At 47.9% G+C, this 20,167-nt stretch overlaps 1 protein-coding gene across 3 annotated transcripts in view; it reads left to right on the top strand.

Annotated features, from left to right (window-relative positions):
* PNPLA7 (patatin like phospholipase domain containing 7) overlaps positions 1-17,600 on the top strand; it is a 69,621-nt gene extending 52,021 nt beyond the window's left edge. For 2 of the 3 annotated variants that reach the window (XM_070955467.1, XM_070955469.1), the window contains exons 27-35: positions 772-888; positions 3,407-3,476; positions 5,857-5,973; positions 9,288-9,436; positions 10,160-10,312; positions 11,710-11,820; positions 13,744-13,828; positions 15,261-15,364; positions 16,706-17,600. In XM_070955467.1, the coding sequence (XP_070811568.1) occupies positions 772-888; positions 3,407-3,476; positions 5,857-5,973; positions 9,288-9,436; positions 10,160-10,312; positions 11,710-11,820; positions 13,744-13,828; positions 15,261-15,364; positions 16,706-16,774 (975 nt within the window). In that variant the 3' untranslated portion in view covers positions 16,775-17,600. The remainder of the gene's footprint in view (positions 1-771; positions 889-3,406; positions 3,477-5,856; positions 5,974-9,287; positions 9,437-10,159; positions 10,313-11,709; positions 11,821-13,743; positions 13,829-15,260; positions 15,365-16,705) is intronic. The other variant, XM_070955468.1, reaches the window with a different exon arrangement.
* Positions 17,601-20,167: the final 2,567 nt, after the last annotated feature.

The following is a 20,167-nucleotide window of genomic DNA, read 5'->3' as shown; positions in this document are numbered from 1 at the left end:
TTTCCTTCTTTTTTTCTTTTTGTATCGTCCTTGGTTTGCGTTACTGTATTATCTTTTGTAATTGCGTTGTATAATGTATATTATGTATAATAGAATGTACTATACAGGTCGTCCTCGACTTACGACGAACACCCCAAATTTCCCGCTGCTTCCCCTCCCAACCAGTCATGTACCCAACAGATTTGCCCTGAGTGACTTGTCCTGAAATAAAGATAAATGTAAAAATTCCCCTCGCACATACGTGCTAGTCGTTCCCGACTCTAGGGGGCGGTGCTCATCTCTGTTTCAAAGCCGAAGAGCCAGCGCTGTCCGAAGACGTCTCCATGGTCATGTGGCCGGCATGACTCAATGCCAAAGGCGCACGGAACGCTGTTCCCTTCCCACCAAAGGTGGTCCCTATTTTTCTACTTCCATTTTTTTTTACCTGGTTTTGAACTGCTAGGTTGGCAGAAGCTGGGACAAGTCACGGGAGCTCGCCCCGTTACGCGGCGCTAGGGATTCGAACCGCCGAACTGCCAACCTTTCGATCGACAAGCTCAGCGTCTTAGCCACTGAGCCACTGCGTCCCTTTGTCCTGAAATACGGCACCCCAAATCTTCAGCAGATGAATTGACGCCCCCACAAATGCCCTCGAAGGCTCTCCTTTCCCCGCTCCGCTGTCCACGTTAAATTAATCTAGCTTTGCAGGATCCGATCTTGGGGGTCCTGTTCTCTCCCTCTCTCCTCCCCCCCCCCGTGCTTCTGGAATCATCAGTTTTGCTCCCTTTGCAGAACATGAATTCGGTGTTCAAAACGGTTCTCGATTTGACCTACCCCATCACGTCCATGTTCTCCGGAGCCTCGTTTAATAACGGTGTCAGCGCCATCTTTAGAGATAAACAGATTGAGGTATGTTTACTCTTCTGTTTTTGACTTGTGTGGTGGGCGAGGGGAAAGCTTTCAGATGGACGGTGTGTATCATTTAAGCTTGGGGTTTCACGCCATAGGGCACTGCACACCAGAACAACGAGACACAAGGACAGTTTTTTCCCCGAATGCCATCACTCCGCTTAACAACTAATTCCCACAACACTGTCAAATTATTTACTAAGACTGTATTACTATTCTTCTTCTCTTCCTCACTAGTACCTATCTCTTCCCACTAATTACTATAACCATGTTGCTTGTATCTCTCAATTTATATTGTTTTTATTTGTTTCTTAGTATGATTTGATAGCTTATTAGTAACCTTGACTTATCACTAAGTGTTGTATCTTATGATTCTTGATGAATATATTTTATTCTCCTGATGTACACTAAGAGCATATGCACCAAAGATGTCCAATCACACTTGGGCAATAAAGAATTCTATTCTACTCTACTCTACTCTACTCTACTCTACTCTACTCTACTCTACTCTACTCTACTCTACTCTACTCTACTCCACTCCACTCCACTCCACTCCACTCCACTCCACTCCACTCCACTCCACTCCACTCCTAATTTCTATTCTATTCTATTCTATTCTATTCTATTCTATTCTATTCTATTCTATTCTATTCTATTCTACTCTACTCTACTCTTTTCTATTCTATTCTACTCCACTCCACTCCACTCCTAATTTCTATTCTATTCTATTCTATTCTATTCTATTCTATTCTATTCTATTCTATTCTATTCTATTCTATTCTATTCTATTCTATTCTATTCTATTCTATTCTATTCTACTCTACTCTACTCTACTCTACTCTACTCTACTCTACTCTACTCTACTCTACTCTATTCTATTCTTGCCACCAGAAGCTGTTTTTTTTTTAATGCATCCATTTTCAAAGTTGTCAGTTTCCTTCAGGGTCAACGGTGGGGAAACAAATTTAGCCCTTGGCCAGGCCGAGAGTCCCCGTTTGACAGACATGAAATTTGATCCTCCGTTATCCTCACGAGCAACCTTGTCAAGTGGAGGTGTTAAAAAAACAACAACCCAGTGATTAGTGTCTAGCAACTGTGTAGGTCAGAGAGCGATGGAAAGAAGTGTACAAAAAAAACTGTAAATGAGGTTGCAAGTTAGGCTTGTAATTCCCTCCCGTAATTGAGATGAGAGAGAGAGACACAGACTATCTCTTGAGTGGCACAACACCACACTGGGAGAGCGCCTGGCCTCTTTCCGTTTTTCCACCCTTCGGCACCATGGAGTCCTTACTAAAGGACGGTGTTAATCCAGGGTCTACATCTGCACAGGGAACTAGGTCGCCAGGGAAGAGTAGGGTAGTTTATGGAAAGAAGGAAAGAGTGATATAACCTTACAGGCAAAGGGGGAAATATAAATGGGTTTATAACCATTTTATTAAAAAAAAAAAAAAAAGATGGGAAGCTTTCTCCCTTCCCTTTTCCCACTCTTCTCTCTTCTCCTTGCTCCTTTTTTCTTCCTCTCTTCTCCTTTTCTCACTCCTTTCTTTTCTCCTCTCTTCTCCTCTCCGTCTCCCTTTCTCTTTCTTCTCCTTCTCTCCGTTTCCCTTTCTCTCTCTTTTCCTTCCTCTCCTCTCCCTTTCCTTTCTCTTTTCCCTCTCCTCTCCCTCTCCCTCTCCCTTTCTCTCTCTCTTCTCCTTCCTCTCCTATCCCTTTCCCTTTCTTTTTTCTTTCCTCTTCCCTCCTCTCTCTCCCTTTCTCTTTCTCTCTCTTCTCCTTCCTCTCCTCTCTTCTCCCTCTCCCTCCCTCCCTTTCTCTCTCTTCTCCTTCCTCTCCTCTCCCTCTCCCTCTCCCTTTCCCTTTCCCTTTCCTTTCCCTTTTCCTTTTCCCTCTCCTCTCCCTCTCCCTCTCCCTTTCTCTTTCTCTCTCTCTTCTCCTTCCTCTCCTATCCCTTTCCCTTTCCTTTTTCCTTCCTCTCCTCTCCTCTCTCTCCCTTTCTCTTTCTTTCTCTTCTCCTTCCTCTCCTCTCCCTCTCCCTTTCTCTTTCTCTCTCTTCTCCTTCCTCTCCTCTCCTCTCCCTTTCTCTCTCTTCTCCTTCCTCTCCTTTCCCTTTCCCTTTCTCTCTCTCTCTCTCTCTCTCTTCTCCCTCTCTTCTCCCTCTCCCTTTCTCTCTCTTCTCCCTCTCCTCTCCCTTTCCCTTTCTCTCTCTTCTTCCTCTCCTCTCCTTTTTTCCCTAGTATTTCTACTGTCCTTATCTTGCTAAAAGCTTCTTCTATAAGAATTAGATTAAAAGGAAGGCAGGCAAGTCATTCTTACGCTGCCTCTCAGCACCAGCAACGGCTGAGGGCCGCGAGGGTCACCAGCAGCTTTTCCAGTGTGCTACCCCTCACTCATAGAGGTGAGGTCTACAGGCTCAGCAGGCAGCTGGGCACCCATCCATCCTCGGGATGTTCAGATCCGGTTTTGGATGATCTGCATCTCGTTGATCCGTCTCTCTAACGAGCTCTTTCCGTGTGTGTAGGATCTCTGGATTCCTTTCTTCATCATCACCACAGATATCACCGCCTCGGCTATGAGGATCCACACGGACGGTAGGCCTGGGGGTGGGTGGGATTTGGGCAAGGAAGGCTGGTAGGCTCTTTATAGACCACAGGCCGCAAAAGGGGATCCCGGGACCTTAAGACGTTGCGGCCATCATAAATATGAACCCGTTGCCAAGCGTCTGAATTTTCATCCGGTGACCATAGGGATGCTTGCAACGATTGTCAGCAGTGGTGGGTTTCTATCAGTTCGCCCCGGCGAGCGAAGCGCACAAGCGCACGCTCCCAGTTCCGAACCGGTAGCGAAGTTAAGAGGAACCCGCTACTGGTCGTAAGTGTGAAAAATGGTCACAAGTCTCCTTTTCCAGTGCCCTTGTAACTTTGAACCGGTCACTAAGAGAACTGTTGCCAGCCGAGGACTAGCTGTAAATCAAAGAATAATCTGTTTCCTCCCCCTTACGTCACACGTCTAAAAAAAAATAAGTACCGTGTTTTTTCCCGAAAATAAGACCCTGTCTTATATATTTTTTTGAACCCCGAAATAAGCGCTTGGCCTTATTGCCATGCGCTCAAAAGCCCGATTGGGCTTATTATCAGGGGAGGTCTTATTTTGGGGGAAACAGGGTAATAAATTCTCTTTCTTCTTTATTTCTCTAATTGACTCTTGGAAGGAACCAAGCTGAAAGCAAGAGAAGGAACCTCGCTAAGCCCCCCACCCCCCCACCCCACTCCCGGCTTGATGCTGCCTTCCGAGTGCTAAATGGCCTAGAATTGTAATTAACTAATTAAAGGACTTTTCGTTGACTTTAGTTCCCATCCGCCAATAAACCACTGACTTGACAGCATATTGGCCGGGCGTGGCGGCCTTTATTTCCGAATCCTCCCCAACCGCAAAACGACCGCCTTGAAAATCACGCCGAGCGTCCCCAGATCCGTGGGTGGATTCTTTCACCCTTCTGAGGATCTGTTTCGCTTCCTTTCTCGGGGTTCAAGAAAACAACCCCGAACTCTTAGCAACAACGCAAACTTCCACCCTGCTGGTTCATCCGAGCCGTGACTTAGGGAAGGCTCGGATTTTTCCACCTTCCCAACCCTCCTCGGGAGCAAATCCAAGCCTTTTCTGCTGATTCAAACAATTCGGCTTCTAACGGTGATAAATCTCCCCATTACGGGGCCGAAGGGAACGAATGGACCCAATTTAAGAAAGCGGCAGATTCGTTCCATGCCACACGGCTTGGCAGAAAGACTGAGCATCTTTCGGCAGAATCCAGCTGCCCAGGATGAGTTTCCTCTCGGACTCTCTGGTCTGCTCCCCAAACCTACCTTGGGGAGAAGCCCAACCGAAGCAAATTTATTTCTTCTGCCCTCACCAGAGTTTGGCCCAAGGTCATTGGGCAACCTGGTGAGATAATTTACAGCAGTCCTCGACAGTGGCGGGATTCAAATTTTTTTACTACCAGTTCTGTGGGCGTGGCTTGATGGGCGTGGCATGGCTTGGTGGGCGTGGCAGAGGAAGGTTACTGCAAAATCCCAATTCCCTCCCCACTCCAGGGAAAGGATACTGCAAAATCCCCATTCCCTCCCCACTCCAGGGGAAGGTTACTGCAAAATCCCCATTCTCTCCCCACTCCAGGGGAAGGTTACTGCAAAATCCCCACTCCAGGGGAAGGTTACTACAAAATCCCCATTCCCTCTCGATCAGCCAGGACTTGGGAGGCAGAGAATAGATGGGGGCGGGGCCAGTCAGAATTTTTACTACCGGTTCTCCGAACTACTCAAAATTTCCGCTACCAAAATTTCTCCAGAATTGGTCAGAACCTGCTGAATACCACCCCTGGTCCTTGACTTACAACAGTTCAACAGTCTGAAGTGGTGTAGGGTTTCCTGACTAAGCAGGGGGTTGGACTAGAAGACCTCCAAGGTCCCTTCCAACTCTGTTATTCTGTTCTATTTAAATGACCGTTTGAAGTTACAACAGCACCAAAAAAGTGGACTTAGGACTGTTTTTCACACTGACGACCATTGCAGGTATTAAAAATTCAGACGCTTGGCAAATGTCTCACGTCTATGACGGTTGCAGCGTCCTCACGGGGGGGCGGTGTCACGTGATCCCCCTTTTGTGACCTTTTGACTGGCAAAGTTCAGATTCACTTAACCACCACGTTACTAACTGAAGAACTGCAGGGATGCTCTTAACAGCCACGGCAAGGAAAGTCGTAAAATGGGGGGAAAACTCACTGAGCAAACGTCTCGTTTAGCAACTTGAATTTTAGGCTCAATTGTGGCCTTAAGTACCACGAGCGACCCGTAAGAATTATGACAGGAGGAGGTGATGGGCTGACTGAGATCTAGCCCTCCATGTTGGGAACGAGGGTAGCTGGGAAGTTACCACAGATTTGTTATTCCGGATCTGTTCTTCTCCCCTTCAAAGGTTGCCTGTGGCGTTACATCAGGGCCAGCATGTCTCTCTCCGGTTACTTGCCCCCTCTCTGCGACCCCAAAGACGGACATCTCCTAATGGACGGCGGTTATATCAACAACCTCCCAGGTACTCGGGGGATTCCTGTTCCTTTGACATGGGATTCTTGTCCGTCCATGAATTCCTGCAGCGTTGGTGGCCTTCACATCCAGGAAAAGCCAAATGGACAGGTATAGGATAAGTGGTACCTGGACCAACAGTAGCAGCTGTAAGAGGGATCTTGGAGTCCTAGTGTCGTGGCCTGTCGGCCGCCGGCCCCTCCAGCTACCGAATCAGAGGAGGAGGAGGAGGAAGAGGAGTGGGAGTCAGGGTCAGCATCAAGGCAACCTGAGAGCTCCGAGGGGGAAGAGGGAATGGAGCTGTCAAAGAGAGAGAGAGGGAGGGAGGGAGGGAGAGAGAGGGAGAAGGAGAGGCAGAGCCTGGGCTGTCTGTCAGCGCTCAGATGGAGAGTCTGGAGGTGGCTGATGAGGAGGAGGAGGAGGAACAGCTGGGTCCAGTGCCTGATGCAAGGATGTGCAGAAAGCAGAGGAGAGGAGAGCAGTGGAAATCTATGGGCTGGTCCTCGGGACGAAAGAGCCACTGCTGCTAGCGAAGCCCCACCCTAGCTCTGGGGATAAAGATCTCAGAGCTCTGAGGGGGAAGAGGGAATGGAACTGGAGAGAGAGAGAGAGAGAGAGAGAGAGAGAGGGAGGGAGGGAGGCAGAGCCTGGGCTGCTTGTCAGCCCTCAGATGGAGAGTCAACAGCCCCCAGGTCTGGAGGTGGCTGATGAGGAGGAGGAGGAACAGCTGGGTCCAGTACCTGATGCATGGATGTGCAGAAAGCAGAGGAGAGGAGAGCAGTGGAAATCTATGGGCTGGTCCTCGGGACGAAAGAGCCACTGCTGCTAGCGAAGCCCCACCCTAGCTCTGGGGATAAAGATCTCAGAGCTCTGAGGGGGAAGAGGGAATGGAACTGGAGAGCGAGAGAGAGAGAGAGAGAGAGAGAGGGAGGGAGGGAGGCAGAGCCTGGGCTGCTTGTCAGCCCTCAGATGGAGAGTCAACAGCCCCCAGGTCTGGAGGTGGCTGATGAGGAGGAGGAGGAACAGCTGGGTCCAGTACCTGATGCACGGATGTGCAGAAAGCAGAGGAGAGGAGAGCAGTGGAAATCTACGGGCCGGTCCTCGGGACGAAAGAGCCACCGTTGCTAGCTCTGGGAATAAAAGGCAGGGGGTGGAGATGAGTAGATGTGGCAGACAACTATTCATCTCCTGGCCGGACGGACTTGTTAGCCTGCGGTGAGAGAGAAACTTTTTGCCGGGGCTGCCGGCGAACCTAATAAAGAAATCCTTGAGTTCACTTCAGAGGATTTGTCGTGTTTGGGGAGCATCAACCCAGGGATAACATCAACATCACGTGAAGTGTTAGTACTGGGGTCTCCTGCCTGAGCAGGAGGTTGGACTAGAAGACCTTCAAGGTCCCTTCCAACTCTCTCTCTCGTTTTGTGTTCTGTCCCAACTTCCCGCTGTGTTTGTGAAGGACTTCTTGTCGCTTTTTCTTGCTCCCTTCCCCCACTGCGAAATAGACGAGGCCAAGAAGGGAAAATCCTTCATCCAAGGACATCCAGTCCCTCACACGGCTGGAAGCGGATTTGAATCCGGCTTTTGTCAGTTTGGTCTCCCGGCACTTTCTCGACGTCCACCGTGTTCAACCGTCCTCTATTGAAAAAAGAGGAGCAAACAAAAACTCTCGGTTGGCGCCAGCCAGCCGAAGCGCGATTGTTGTTTCTTTGAGACGGAGTGGCATTGTGCGGAGAGCGGATTTGAAAACCGAGCCGCTAAATCTCTCGCTCCGTCAACCAGCCGGGAACTAAAATGGCACTTTGTCGTGGCTGCGTTCTCCGGGCCTCTTTCAAATTTCTTTCTCGCTTTCCCTTGTCTTCTCACCCTCGCCTCCCTGAGGGGGACGTTGAGTCACTTCTCCCTTACAAAGAGCCTTTTCTTCCTTTTCAGGCCTGGGTTTCAATGGGGAACAGCAGGAACGTGGAGGCCTCATAAATTGGTACCTGAATTGTGCTCGGAGGACTAGAAATTGGGAGAGTTTGGAGAAAGGAACTTTTTCCTGGCCGGCCCAGAGTCTTGTTTGAAATATCTGGTCTGGAGGAATTCAATTTTAAACCAGTTTGGTCTAATGGGGGACGTGGTGGCTCAATGGCTAAGACACTGAGCTTGTTGATCAAAAGGTCGGCAGTTCAGCGGTTCGAATCCCTAGTGCCGCGTAACGGGGTGAGCTCCCGTGACTTGTCCCAGCTTCTGTCAACCTAGCAGTTTGAAAGCAGGTAAAAAATGCAAGTAGAAAAATAGGGACCACCTTTGGTGGGAAGGGAACAACGTTCCGTGCACCTTTGGCGTTGAGTCATGCCGGCCACATGACCACGGAGACGTCTTCGGACAGCGCTGGCTTTGAAACGGAGATGAGCACCGCCCCCTAGAGTCGGGAACGACTAGCACATACGTGCAAGGGGAACCTTTACCTTTTACCTTGCTCTAATGATTGAGACACCAGGAGAAAAAGTCGGAGACTAACCAAGGAGAGAAGCAATCTAGAACTAAAGAGAAGTTTCCTGGCAGGGAGAACAATTAACCAGTGGAACAGCTTGCCACCAGAAGTTGTGGTTGCTCCGTCACTGGAGGTTTTTAAGAAGAGACTGGACAGCCACTTTTCTGGGATGGCATAGGGCCGGAATGGTGAACCTATGGCACATGTGCTGGAAGTGGCACACAGAGCCATCTATCCGGGCACACCAGCCATTGCCCGTTGCTCTTCCGGGTTCTGGTGTGCAAATGCGGTGCCCCCCATGCGCGCACACACTCAGTGCCGAAAAGGTTCGTCAACACTGGCATAGGGTCTCTTGCTTGAGCAGGGGGTTGGACTAAAACAGGGGTCAGCAACCCGCAGCTCTGGAGCCGCATGTGGCTCTTTCATCCCTTTGCTGCGGCTCCCTGTTGCCGGTTGGCTCCACGATTGATGGGGCTTTCGGTTAGGACAGGTAGAGGAAAAAGGACACCGCGCTAGGAGGAGACTCTATGGTGGGGGGAACCGGACTTCCGATCGGCTCCAGAATTGAGCGGGGGGGCTTCCGGTTAGGACCTTTGTGGCTCTTTGAGTGTTTAAGGTTGCCGACCCCTGGATTAGAAGACCTCCACTGTTCCTCCCAACTCTGCGATTCTTTTCATCAGTGGTACAACTTGCCTTTAGAAGTTGTGGGTGCTCCATTCACTGGAGGTTTTCAAGGACGGGCACCTGTCTGACACGGTGTGGGTAGGGTCTCCTGGCTGAGCAAGGGGTTGGACTAGAAGACCTCCGAGGTTCCCTTCCAACTCCCTTCTTCTGCTTCCTCCTGACAGCGGACGTTGCAAGATCCATGGGAGCCAAGATCGTCATCGCCATCGACGTGGGCAGCCGAGATGAGACGGACCTCACCAATTACGGAGACGCGCTCTCCGGCTGGTGGCTGCTGTGGAAACGGTGGAACCCCTTAGTGGAGAAAGTGAAGGTGAGGTGGTTAAACGGCCGTAAGGTCGAGGACTTGCTGCAGTGGCTGGTGAAGGGAAGGCAGGTTGACTTCCCCCCGTTGGCACTAAGCTGGTCCTCTACTTACAACCCCTTTCGTTTAGTGACTGCTCAAAGTTACAACAGCGCCGAAAAAGTGACCTCTGACCAGTCCTCGCACTTACGACCGCTACAACATTCCCCGCGAATCACGTGAAAATTCAGGCGCTTGGCAACCGGATTGTATTTTATGACGGCTGCAGCGTCCCGGGGTCGCATGGTCTCCATTTGCTACCATCCCAACTGAGTTTGCTTAACACCTTTGTGTTTCGTTTAACGACCACACTGATTTGCTTAACAACTGTGGCCAAAAAAACCCCCCATCTTGTAACCTCCCGAGCAACTCACTTAACAACCGTCTTTGCTTAGGTACGGAAATTCTGCTCCCCATTGTTGTCGTAAGTTGAGGACAAAGTGCAATGATATCTCTCTTTTCTCTCTCTCTCTCTCTCTCTCTCTCTCTCTCTCTTTCTCTTTCTCTTCTTTCTCTTTCTCTTTCTCTTTCTCTTTCCCTTTCCCTCTCTCTCTTTCTTTCTCTCTCTCTCTCTTTCTCTTTCTCTTTCTCTTTCCCTCTCCCTCTCTCTCTCTTTCTCTTTCCCTCTCCCTCTCTCCCTCTCTCTTTCTCTCTCTCTTTCTTTCTCTCTCTCTCTCTCTCTCTTTTGGGCAGGTGCTGAACATGGCCGAGATCCAGACTCGGCTGGCCTATGTCTGTTGCGTCCGGCAGTTGGAGATGGTCAAGAGCAGCGACTATTGCGAATATATCCGCCCGCCCATCGATCGCTACGGGACGCTGGACTTTGGGAAATTCGATGAAATCTGTGTGCGTTGCGGGGCTGGGAGGGACAGCAAAGGGAATGAAGTTGCGGAGGGAAGATACATGGCTGGGAAGGGAGGTGGCATTCAAAGCACCAGCCCCGGGTTCAAAACTGTGTCAACTGCTTGACACAAGCCAAGTGTCAGAAGCGACTGATTACCCCGAAACTTATACTTATACTTAAAAGGGGATTATTTGGGCATATGCTGGAAGGGTGGGGGAATGGAGTCCTTTCCCACTGCTTGTTGGGAATCAGAGATCCAGTTTGGGATGGCCACTGGTGATTGATAGATAGATATTTATTATTATTTATTTATTGAATTTATATTGCTGCCTATTCGCCCATAGCGGCTCAAGGCAGCTTACAGAATATAAAACCACATTTAAAACAATAAAAAGGAACAAAAAATTGAGATAGATAGATAGATAGATAGATAGATAGATAGATAGATAGAGTAGATAGAGATAGAGTAGATAGATAGATAGATAGAGATAGATAGATAGAGTAGATAGAGATAGAGTAGATAGATAAGATCAGATCAGATCAGATCAGATAGGTAGATGGCACAGAAAGATAGATTGATGATAGATGATAGAGAGAGAGAGGACAGATAGATAGATAGATAGATAGATAGATGATAGATAGATAGATAGATAGATAGATAGATAGATAGATAGAGAGAGAGATAGATAGATAGATAGATAGGCAGATAGGCAGATAGATAGGCTGATAGATAGGCTGATAGATAGAGATAGATAGATAGATAGAGTAGATAGAGTAGATAGAGATAGATAGATAGACAGATAGATAGATAGATAGATAGATGATAGATAGAGAGAGAGATAGATAGATAGGCAGATAGGCAGATAGATAGGCTGATAGATAGGCTGATAGATAGATAGATAGGCAGATCGGCAGATAGATAGGCTGATAGATAGAGTAGATAGATAGAGTAGATAGAGATAGATAGATAGATAGATAGATAGATAGATAGATAGATAGATAGATAGGCAGATAGGCTGGTAGATAGGCTGATAGATAGATAGATAGGCAGATCGGCAGATAGATAGGCTGATAGATAGAGTAGATAGAGATAGATAGATAGATAGATAGATAGATAGATAGATAGATAGATAGATAGATAGATCTTTCTCCTTTCTCTTCTCTCTTTCATTTTGAGTAGCGGTGGACAGATGGATGATATATCATAGACTCATAGGATGCAGGGGCCTCAAGGCAGGAGACCTTAGACCATCCCTGTCCAATGATTGCCCTGTCTTATTTCTGAACGCCTCTGGCCTAGCTCACCCATGCACCCACATTTCTATGAGTTTCAGCAACTTAATTTCCAACCCCCAGCAGCAGGCCAGGTCCCTGGCATTTTCCTTTCTTTCTCCTTCAGGAAGTCGGCTACCAGCACGGGAAGACGGTTTTTAATGTTTGGTGCCGGAGCGGAGTCCTGGAGAAAATGCTGAAGGACCGGCAGGAAGGTTGCCAGTCTAAGCCATCGTGCGTGAGTATACCCTGGCACTGTGTGTGTGTGTGTGAGAGAAGCCAGCTGAACCAAGACCTCCTTTTCGTTTTAAATTTAATTATTTATTTATTTTATTAATGACATTTCTTAGTGCTTAATAAACATCGTGTTATCCGGGTATTTAATTCATTTAACAATAGTGATTACATTCTTAATCTCTACCCCCTTTCCCCCCCCCCAAAGATTCCGTGTTTGACAGTATGCCGTGCCTTCTTTCGGTTTAATTTTCTTATTGCAAAATCTCCATTCCCACCCCACTCCAGGGGAAGGATACTGCAAAATCGCCATTCCCCCCCCACTCCACGGGAAGGATACTGCAAAATCGCCATTCCCACCCCACTCTGGGGCCAGCCAGTGGTGGTATTTGCCGGGTTCTCCGAACTATTCAAAATTTCCGCTACCGGTTCGTCAGAACCTGTCAGAACCTGCTGGATTTCACCCCTGCAGAAGGGGCAACAGCTCATTTTTAATTCTATGGAAATGCAGCCACTCAGTTTGGACAGGGATGCTCTCTCTCGACACACAATGCTTCCAGTGGACAATTGCAGCGGTCAAACCCTCATAAGTGCCCCCTCCTCCCGTTGAATTCTTTAAACCCTGGAACGAGACCTTCCTCTCTTCTTCCTCCTTTGTTCGTTGGGCCCTACGCAACTGAAAACGCGGGTCGTTCCCCCGTCTTTGGCCTCTCTCTGAACATCTTAGCAATTGCTAAGCTGAGTCATCGCTGTTTTTGGATGTTTGGCCGTAATCTTGAGTAAATGCATCCAATTAAAGTAAGGAAAGTTGTGCTGGCGGTCGCGCTGTGGCACATTGATCCAAGCCCCTTGCGGTTTCGTTCGATCGCTCTCTGCAGCCTAGCTGAATTGTCTCTCTGCCCTCTCTTGAAAGATTGAGGGGGCCCTTCGGCTGGGATTGTTTTCTCTCTCTCTCTCTCCTACTTCTCCTACTTCGAGGGTTGGCCTTGTAACCGCCATCACGTAAGGAGGAGGAGTACAGGGACCTCTTTTCAACCGTTGGGTGTCATAGTCTCCTTTGTCCCTTTTTGAGATTTTTGGGGCGCTAATAGAATATTTGGAGCTCAGGGTTGAAGTGCAGAGTCCTTGGTGCTCTCTAAGCTGGGTGGTTTTCTTGCAGAGGTTTCGTGACCCAACTAGGTAACGTCATCAGTGCTAGAGGGGAGTGGGGTTTGAGAAGGGAAGGAGGAGGAAGAGGACTGTACGGTCCTTGGTGCTCTCAGCTTGATGGCTTTCTTGCAGACATTTCATTACCAACTAGCTAACGTCATCAGTGTTAGCAAGGAGAGGAAATAGCTCTCAGGCGGGAGGGAAGGAGGGAAGGAGGGAAGGGCTGCTTCCCAGAGGCTAAAGAGGCAGCAGAGCTTGGAATGTCCGGTAGGCAGGAAGAGAGAAAAGATTTTTTTAATTTTTTTTTAATTTGATTTATATGCCGCCCTTCTCCGGAGACTCAGGGCGGCTTACAATGTGCTCAGCAATAGCCTTCATCCTTTTGTATATTTTATACAAAGTCAGCTTATTGCCCCCACAAACTGGGTCCTCAATTTACCTACCTTAGAAAGGATGGAAGGCTGAGTCAACCTTGAGCCTGGTAAGATTCGAACCTGCAGTAATTGCAGGCAGCTGTGTTAATAACAGGGTGCTTTAAACCACTGTACTACCAAGGCTCTTACTGGTCCCTCCCTCGCAGTTCTCAGAGATATATCCACAGTTATCCAGATTGTTGCTTTAGCCTGGCAAGATTCTGTCTGCGGGCGAATGACAATAAAGCTACGACTCAGAAGTAACTCCGCATGTCTTTGTTTGTTTCTTGGGCCTGAGACCACGCCTGAGATAACCCAGCAGTGCTCATTCTTTCTTCCTTTTTTTTCTTTTCCTCCTCTTTCAGTACGTGACATGCCCGACAACCTCTTTCACGGATTTGGCCGAAATCGTCTCCCGAATTGAACCGGTGAAGGCCATTATAGTGGATGGTGAGCAAACCGGAGGGAAGGGGAGGGAGGGAAGGGAGGGAGGGAGGCCATTATCAGTAAAGGAGAATATTTGTAGCTCAGGGTTGAAATGCACTCTGGTTTTCTTGAGGACGTTTTGTGACCCAAACTGGACAACATCATCGCTGGTCCAGAACTCCACCCAAACGTATAAACGACACCCCTCGTGGTGGACACTGGGGTTAAGTGTCGAACCTATGGCACTGAGCCATATCTGTGGGCTCGCGAGCATTGCCCCAGCTCAGCTCCAGTGTGCATGCGTGCACCAGCCAGCTGATTTTCAGGCCTTTTGAACCCATCGGAAGCCAGGAAATGGGCTGTTTCCGGCCTCTAGAGGGCCTCTGGGGGGATGGGGAAGGCTGTTTTAACCCTCCCCAGGCTCCTAGAAAGCTCCTGGAGCCTGGGGAGGGTGAAAAAAACAGGCCTATTGGGCCCATTGTGCCATCGCGTGCCAAAAGCAGGGGGGAGCGCGGGGAGGGGGTTGCACGCGCATGCATGGGGGGAGGGCGCATTGAATTATGGGTGTGAGTACGCACAAGAGAGACCCTCCCATGCTCCCCACGCTTTTGGCACGCAACGGCAAAACGGTTAGCCATCACTGTCCTCTATTACGATCGGGATCGACTTGTGTGTTAGACATACAGATTTCCACACCTGGAACATCAGTTCATTTCATGTGGGTAAGTCCTCGACCTACCACCACAACTGTGCCCAACATTTCTGTCGTTAAGCGAGGCATTCTGTCGAGTGAGCTTTGCTGACCATTTTATGACTTTCCTCGCCACCGTTGTTTAAGGCAGTGGTCCCCAACCCCCGGTCCGCGGACCGGTGCCGGGCCGTGGAGTACCTGGCACCGGGCCGCGCAGCGGCCGGGGGACATGAACGCTGCAGCGCAAAGGCTCCTGGGCCATGCGCAATGGGCCGTGCGCAAAAGCTCCTGGGCCGTGCCCCCACCCCTGCGCGCGCTCAGCGGGCCGCGGCGATAAAAAGGTTGGGGACCACTGGTTTAAGGGATTCATTGTGGCAGTTGATAAGTTAGTGACCGGGTTGTTAAGTGAATCCGGCTTCCCCGTTGACTTGGCTTCTCAGGTGGTCGCAAAAGGGAGACGCTACAACGGTCATAAATTCAGAGCCAAGCCGCTGAACGTTGACCACGTGACCGTGGGGGATGCTGCAGTGGTCGTAAGTGTGAAAAAACGGTCACTAAACGAACCGCGATAAGTCAAGGGCTACCTGTATTATTCTTTAAAAAACAAACAATCCAAGGATGCTAATATTTTGGATAGTTGCTCCTATTTCATTCGCTAGAAGAAGCCGGTGGCTCTACAGGCAATCCAGTATGAGGATGTCAGTTTAGCGTTCTCCTTCCTCTCTTGATCCTGGCTTAAAACAAACCGACTTTTCTCCCGTTCAGACGAATCCGACTACCAGACCGAATACGAAGAGGAGATCTTTGACATCCAAAAAGATGACTACGTCAATTTCCTGAGTAGCCAGACGGAAGAATATTCCGACTCCGTAAATATAACCCTATAACTTTTGGGGTCTCCCTGTCAGCTCCCCCCCCCAATTTCTCACCCCCGGCAGTGGGAGTCATCTGGTTTGATTTAAGAAAGGTTAAATAGTTGATCTCTTGCAGGCCAAAGAGCCGTAGTCCTTTTCTTTTTTTTTCTTTTTCTTTTTTAATTAAAGAGTTTTACAAAAATTTTTACAAATATTTCCCCATACCCCCCCCCCCTTCCTTACCCTTCCCCCCCCACCCCCCGAACTTCCCGGAACAAAATACAGGGTATAACAATTAACAATCATATACTAAACTAAGTTTTTCTTTTTCTTCTTGTTTACAGTTTTTATTAGTTTACAATATAAAATACAAAAGGACGGAAGCAAATAGTAGGAAAAATAGAGGAAGGGAGAAGGATAGAAAAGAAGGGGGAAATGAAAAATGAAAAAAAAATGACTTCCAGACTCCCTCTGGTGCAGTAGAATAAGGCAGTAACATCCAACCTCAATTTATTTTTATTTTTATTTTATTTACTTTTACATGACAGTATTAACTAGCCATTTCTAGAACAACGAATCAGTCTAATCAGTAAAACCTAAAATCAAAGTTTCATTTGGTGCGATTGTCAATTGAGGCACCATATGACCGGTCCTGATTTTAGTTTGGCTTAGTGGCTAAAAACACCAGGCTAGAAAGCAGGAGATTATGAGTTCAAGTCCTGCCTTAGGCACAAAAGCCAGCTGGGTGACTCTGGGCCCATCACCAGGAGATGGTGAGTTCTAGTCCCACCTTAGTCACAAAAGCCGGCTGAATGACTCTGGGCCAATTACCAGGAGATGATGAGTTCTAGTCCCGTCTTAGCCATGAAAACCAGTTGGGTGACTTTGGGCCAATCACCAGGAGATGGTGAGTTCTAGTCCTGCCTTAGCCATGAAAGCCAGCTGAGTGACTCTGGCCCAATCACCAGGAGACGGTGAGTTCTAGTCCTGCCTTAGTCACAAAAGTCGGCTGGTGACTTTGAGCCAATCACCAAGAGATTGGTAATTCTAGTCCCACCTTAACCATGAAAGCCAGCTGGGTGATTTTGGGCCAATCTGCCTCTCTCAGCCCAACCCACCTCACAAGATTGTCGTTGTGGGGAAAACAGGGGAAGGAAGGTGTGTTGGACATATCCACTGCCTTGAGTTATTTGTAAAAATAATAAAAGGCAGGATACAAATCAATCGATCGACATGACGCTGGGCAGTCACCAGATTTGTATGGGCCGGAGACACCAAACCATAATATCTCAGAATGCCTCCGCGAGAGGACCCTCCAAAGCCCAATCAAATAAAAATTTCCTCTTTTATCTCCAGCAGGATCAAGAAATCCGGCTGCGAAAACCTACCCGCGGCGACTCCGAAGACAGCCAACTAACAGCATAACAAGACCGACTCTTAAAAACCCATCTTGGCCCACCTGGATTTCTCCTCCCCTCCTCGTTGCCAACTTCCTCAGCAGAGGAGCCGTGGGCGCCTCTCCACTCCCCTCCCCTTCCCATTTCTTGGTCTGAAAACCAAGGTCCCCCCCAAAAAGTGATTGGCATCCACTGATGGACCGTTTGCAAAACTCTCGGCATCTGCCGAAACTTGGCGACTTCGGGATCTGGGACTTGCGCGAACCGAGAGGGGAAGGGGCGGAAGGAATATGGAACCCCTTTGGCACGAATCTGGGTTCGAAGGACGAGGAGGGAAGCAGAGGCCGGACTCTTGGCATTCATTCTTCAGCCCACTCGCCGGCTTTGACCCGGGCACCGGCGTTGCCAAGGGGAACGAAAGGTTTCCCCGGGGGGGAATTTGCAGCTAGCGTAGGGGACGAGTTCTGCTCCACAGCTCAAATGTTGGAGATGGAAGCCATCTGCCAAGGGGTGGGGGTGTGTGGGGAGTCGTGATGACAGCAGCAGTGACTTTCACACAAACATCCGTTCGAGCGACGCTGCTGAGGCTGCGGAACGCGCTTTCTTGGGTTCCTGCAAGAGGCTGGTTTTTGTGTGTGTGTGTGTGTGTTTTTTTTTTTTAAAAAAACTTCACCGGAAAACCTTCAACTTATTTATACCGGCGTCCCTTTCAGTTCATGCTCGCCTCTCTGCCCCAAAAACGGAGCTGTGTTATTATACTGCCAAATCTCTCTCTCTCTTTTTTTTTTCCCCTCCTTCTCCTCTCCTCAGGGGTTCTTAAAAGAGAATAATAATAATAATAATAAAAAAAAGCTGGAAACCGCATCCTGGCGTCCACTGTGGGTCAAAGGCATCCGTGGGGGCATTCTGCGTTTTGCAAATCGATCCGGAGGAAGGGATGGTATTTGAGGAGCGGGGGAGGGGGGAAGGTACTAATCGAGATACCGGAAGTCCTCGACTTACGGCCACAATGGAGCCCAGAATTGCTGTTGCTAAGCGAGAGGGTTCCTGTGTGTGCGTTTTCCCCATCCTCCCGTTTTACGACCTCGCTCGCCGCAGTCGCTGCAGTTGTTAAGTTAGCCATACGGTTTGGAAGTGAATCTGTCTCCCCCTCCCCCGTTGACTTTGTTCGGCGGAAGGTCGCAAAATGGGGATTGCGTGTGACCCCTTCAACCGTCATAAATACGAGTCAGTTGCCAAGCATTTGAAGTTTGCTCACGTGACTGCGGGGACACTGCAACGGTTATTAAGTGTGGGGGGAAACGCCCCCCCCCCAGTCCTAAGTCGCTATTTTCAGTGCCGTAGCTTTTGAAGGCTGGCTTTTAAACGGACTGTTGTAGGTCAAGGACTAAATTGTTGTGGGGGCAATAGGCTGACTATAAACCGCTTAGAGACGGATGTAAAAGCACTGTGAAGCGATAGATAATTGCTCTCTCTGTCTCTCCGTCCATCCGTCCCATCCATCCCATCCATCCATCCATCTATCCATCCATCCATCTATCATCTATCTCTATCATCTATCTATCTATCTATCATCTATCTATCTATCTATCTATCTATCTCATCTATCTCTCATCTATCATCTATCTCTCATCTATCTCATCTATCTCATCTAGCTCTCTATCATCTATCCATCTATCTATCTATCTATCTATCTATCTATCTATCTATCTCATCTATCTATCATCTATCTCTATCATCTATCTGTCTATCTCTCTATCATCTATCTATCTATCTATCTCATCTATCTCTCATCTCTCATCTATCTCTCATCTATCTATCATCTATCTATCATCTAGCTCTCTATCATCTATCCATCTATCTATCTATCTATCTATCTATCTATCTATCTAATCTATCATCTATCATCTATCTCTCTATCATCTATCTATCTATCTATCATCTATCATCTATCCATCCATATCTATCTATCTATCTATCTATCTATCTATCTATCTATCTATCTATCTATCTATCTATCTATCTATCAGCCATGGTGGCACGGAGGTTAGAATGCAGCATTGCAGGCTGACTCTACCCACTGCCAAGAGTTCGATTCTCACCCGCTCAGGTTGACTCAGCCTTCCGTCCTTCCGAGGTCGGAAAAATGAGGACCTAAATATTTGCGGGGGCAATAGGCTGACTCTATAAACCGCTTAGAGAGGGCTGTAAAACCCTGGGAAGCAGTATATAAGTCTTAAGTGCTTTTGCTGTTCCTATCTCTATGGCTTCTCCGTTGAAACTGGGGCGGAGTTCCCTGTTGTAAAAGGAAGGGGGGGTCCTCTTCCATCCTTCTGACCGCCCGTCAACCAATGGTCAACCAATTCATTATCTCGATTTTTCTGCCTCTTTTGAGATCATGCAAAGTCTAACCGAGGATCCAGCCTGCTAAAACCGGACTTTCAATCTGACGTCATGAACAGGCTGGAAACAACATGTGGTGGATATTTGCACAAGGGGGAGTGCTGAGAGAAAAAAAAAAAAAAACCCACAACAACACCCAACAACCCAGTACTGTGTAGGCAACCCGTTCCTAGAGATGCAATTCGAATGCGGCATTATTATTATTTTTTTTCCTTCCTCCGAGAAACAGATGGATCAGTTTGAGGATTGAGAATAGCCCCTCACGCGAAGGCTGGGAAATATATAAATAAGTCTGCTCATGTCTTGAATTGCACTTCTCGGAAAGCGCAGGCAAACAAAAACCCTTTTCTTTCTTTTCTTTAAAAAAAAAATATTGAAATTTATTATAACACAATACAGTACAATCAGTCAGACAGTGTTATTTTTTCTACACAGGTTAGATTGATTCTTCTTTTACTTTTCATCGTCATATAACGTAATTTACATACGCATCTTAAGATTTAGATTAACTTTTATCTATTCTTTATTCTATGATCGATCCACCTGTACCAATCATCCCACCCCCGTATAATATTCGGAGTCTTCTTTCTCGTTTAATTCTAACGTTAATTTGTTCATTTCGGCACATTCTAGAACCTTCTGAATAATATGTTCCTCTGATGGTGTATCCTTTCCTTTCCAATATTGGGCCTAGGCTATTCTTGCTGCAGTGAGTATATGTATGATTAGATATCTCTTTTTTCCCCCCTGATGTTTCGTCTTTAGTATTCCCAGGAGAAATGTTTCAGGTATCAATTTGATTTTTTTCATTGGTTGATTTCCTGTAGCCCATTCTGAATTTTTCTCCAATACCTCATTGCTTTGGGACAGGACCACCACATGTGAAAGAAGGTACCTCAGTGACATCTACACTTCCAACATTTGAAAAAAAAACCTTTTCTAACCTCCATTCAAATCGGTTGTTAAGAGAGGACGAGTTGGTCGTTCTGCAGAAGCCAATCCAGTCTTTTTTTTTTTA

Source organism: Pituophis catenifer, unplaced genomic scaffold (genome assembly GCF_029215685.1).
Source record: "Pituophis catenifer annectens isolate HBS135680 unplaced genomic scaffold, rPitCat1.0.hap2 SCAF_17, whole genome shotgun sequence".
Lineage (NCBI taxonomy): Eukaryota > Metazoa > Chordata > Lepidosauria > Squamata > Colubridae > Pituophis > Pituophis catenifer.
The sequence above is the reverse complement of the archived record's forward strand: the minus strand, read 5'-3'. Positions and strand labels throughout refer to the sequence as shown.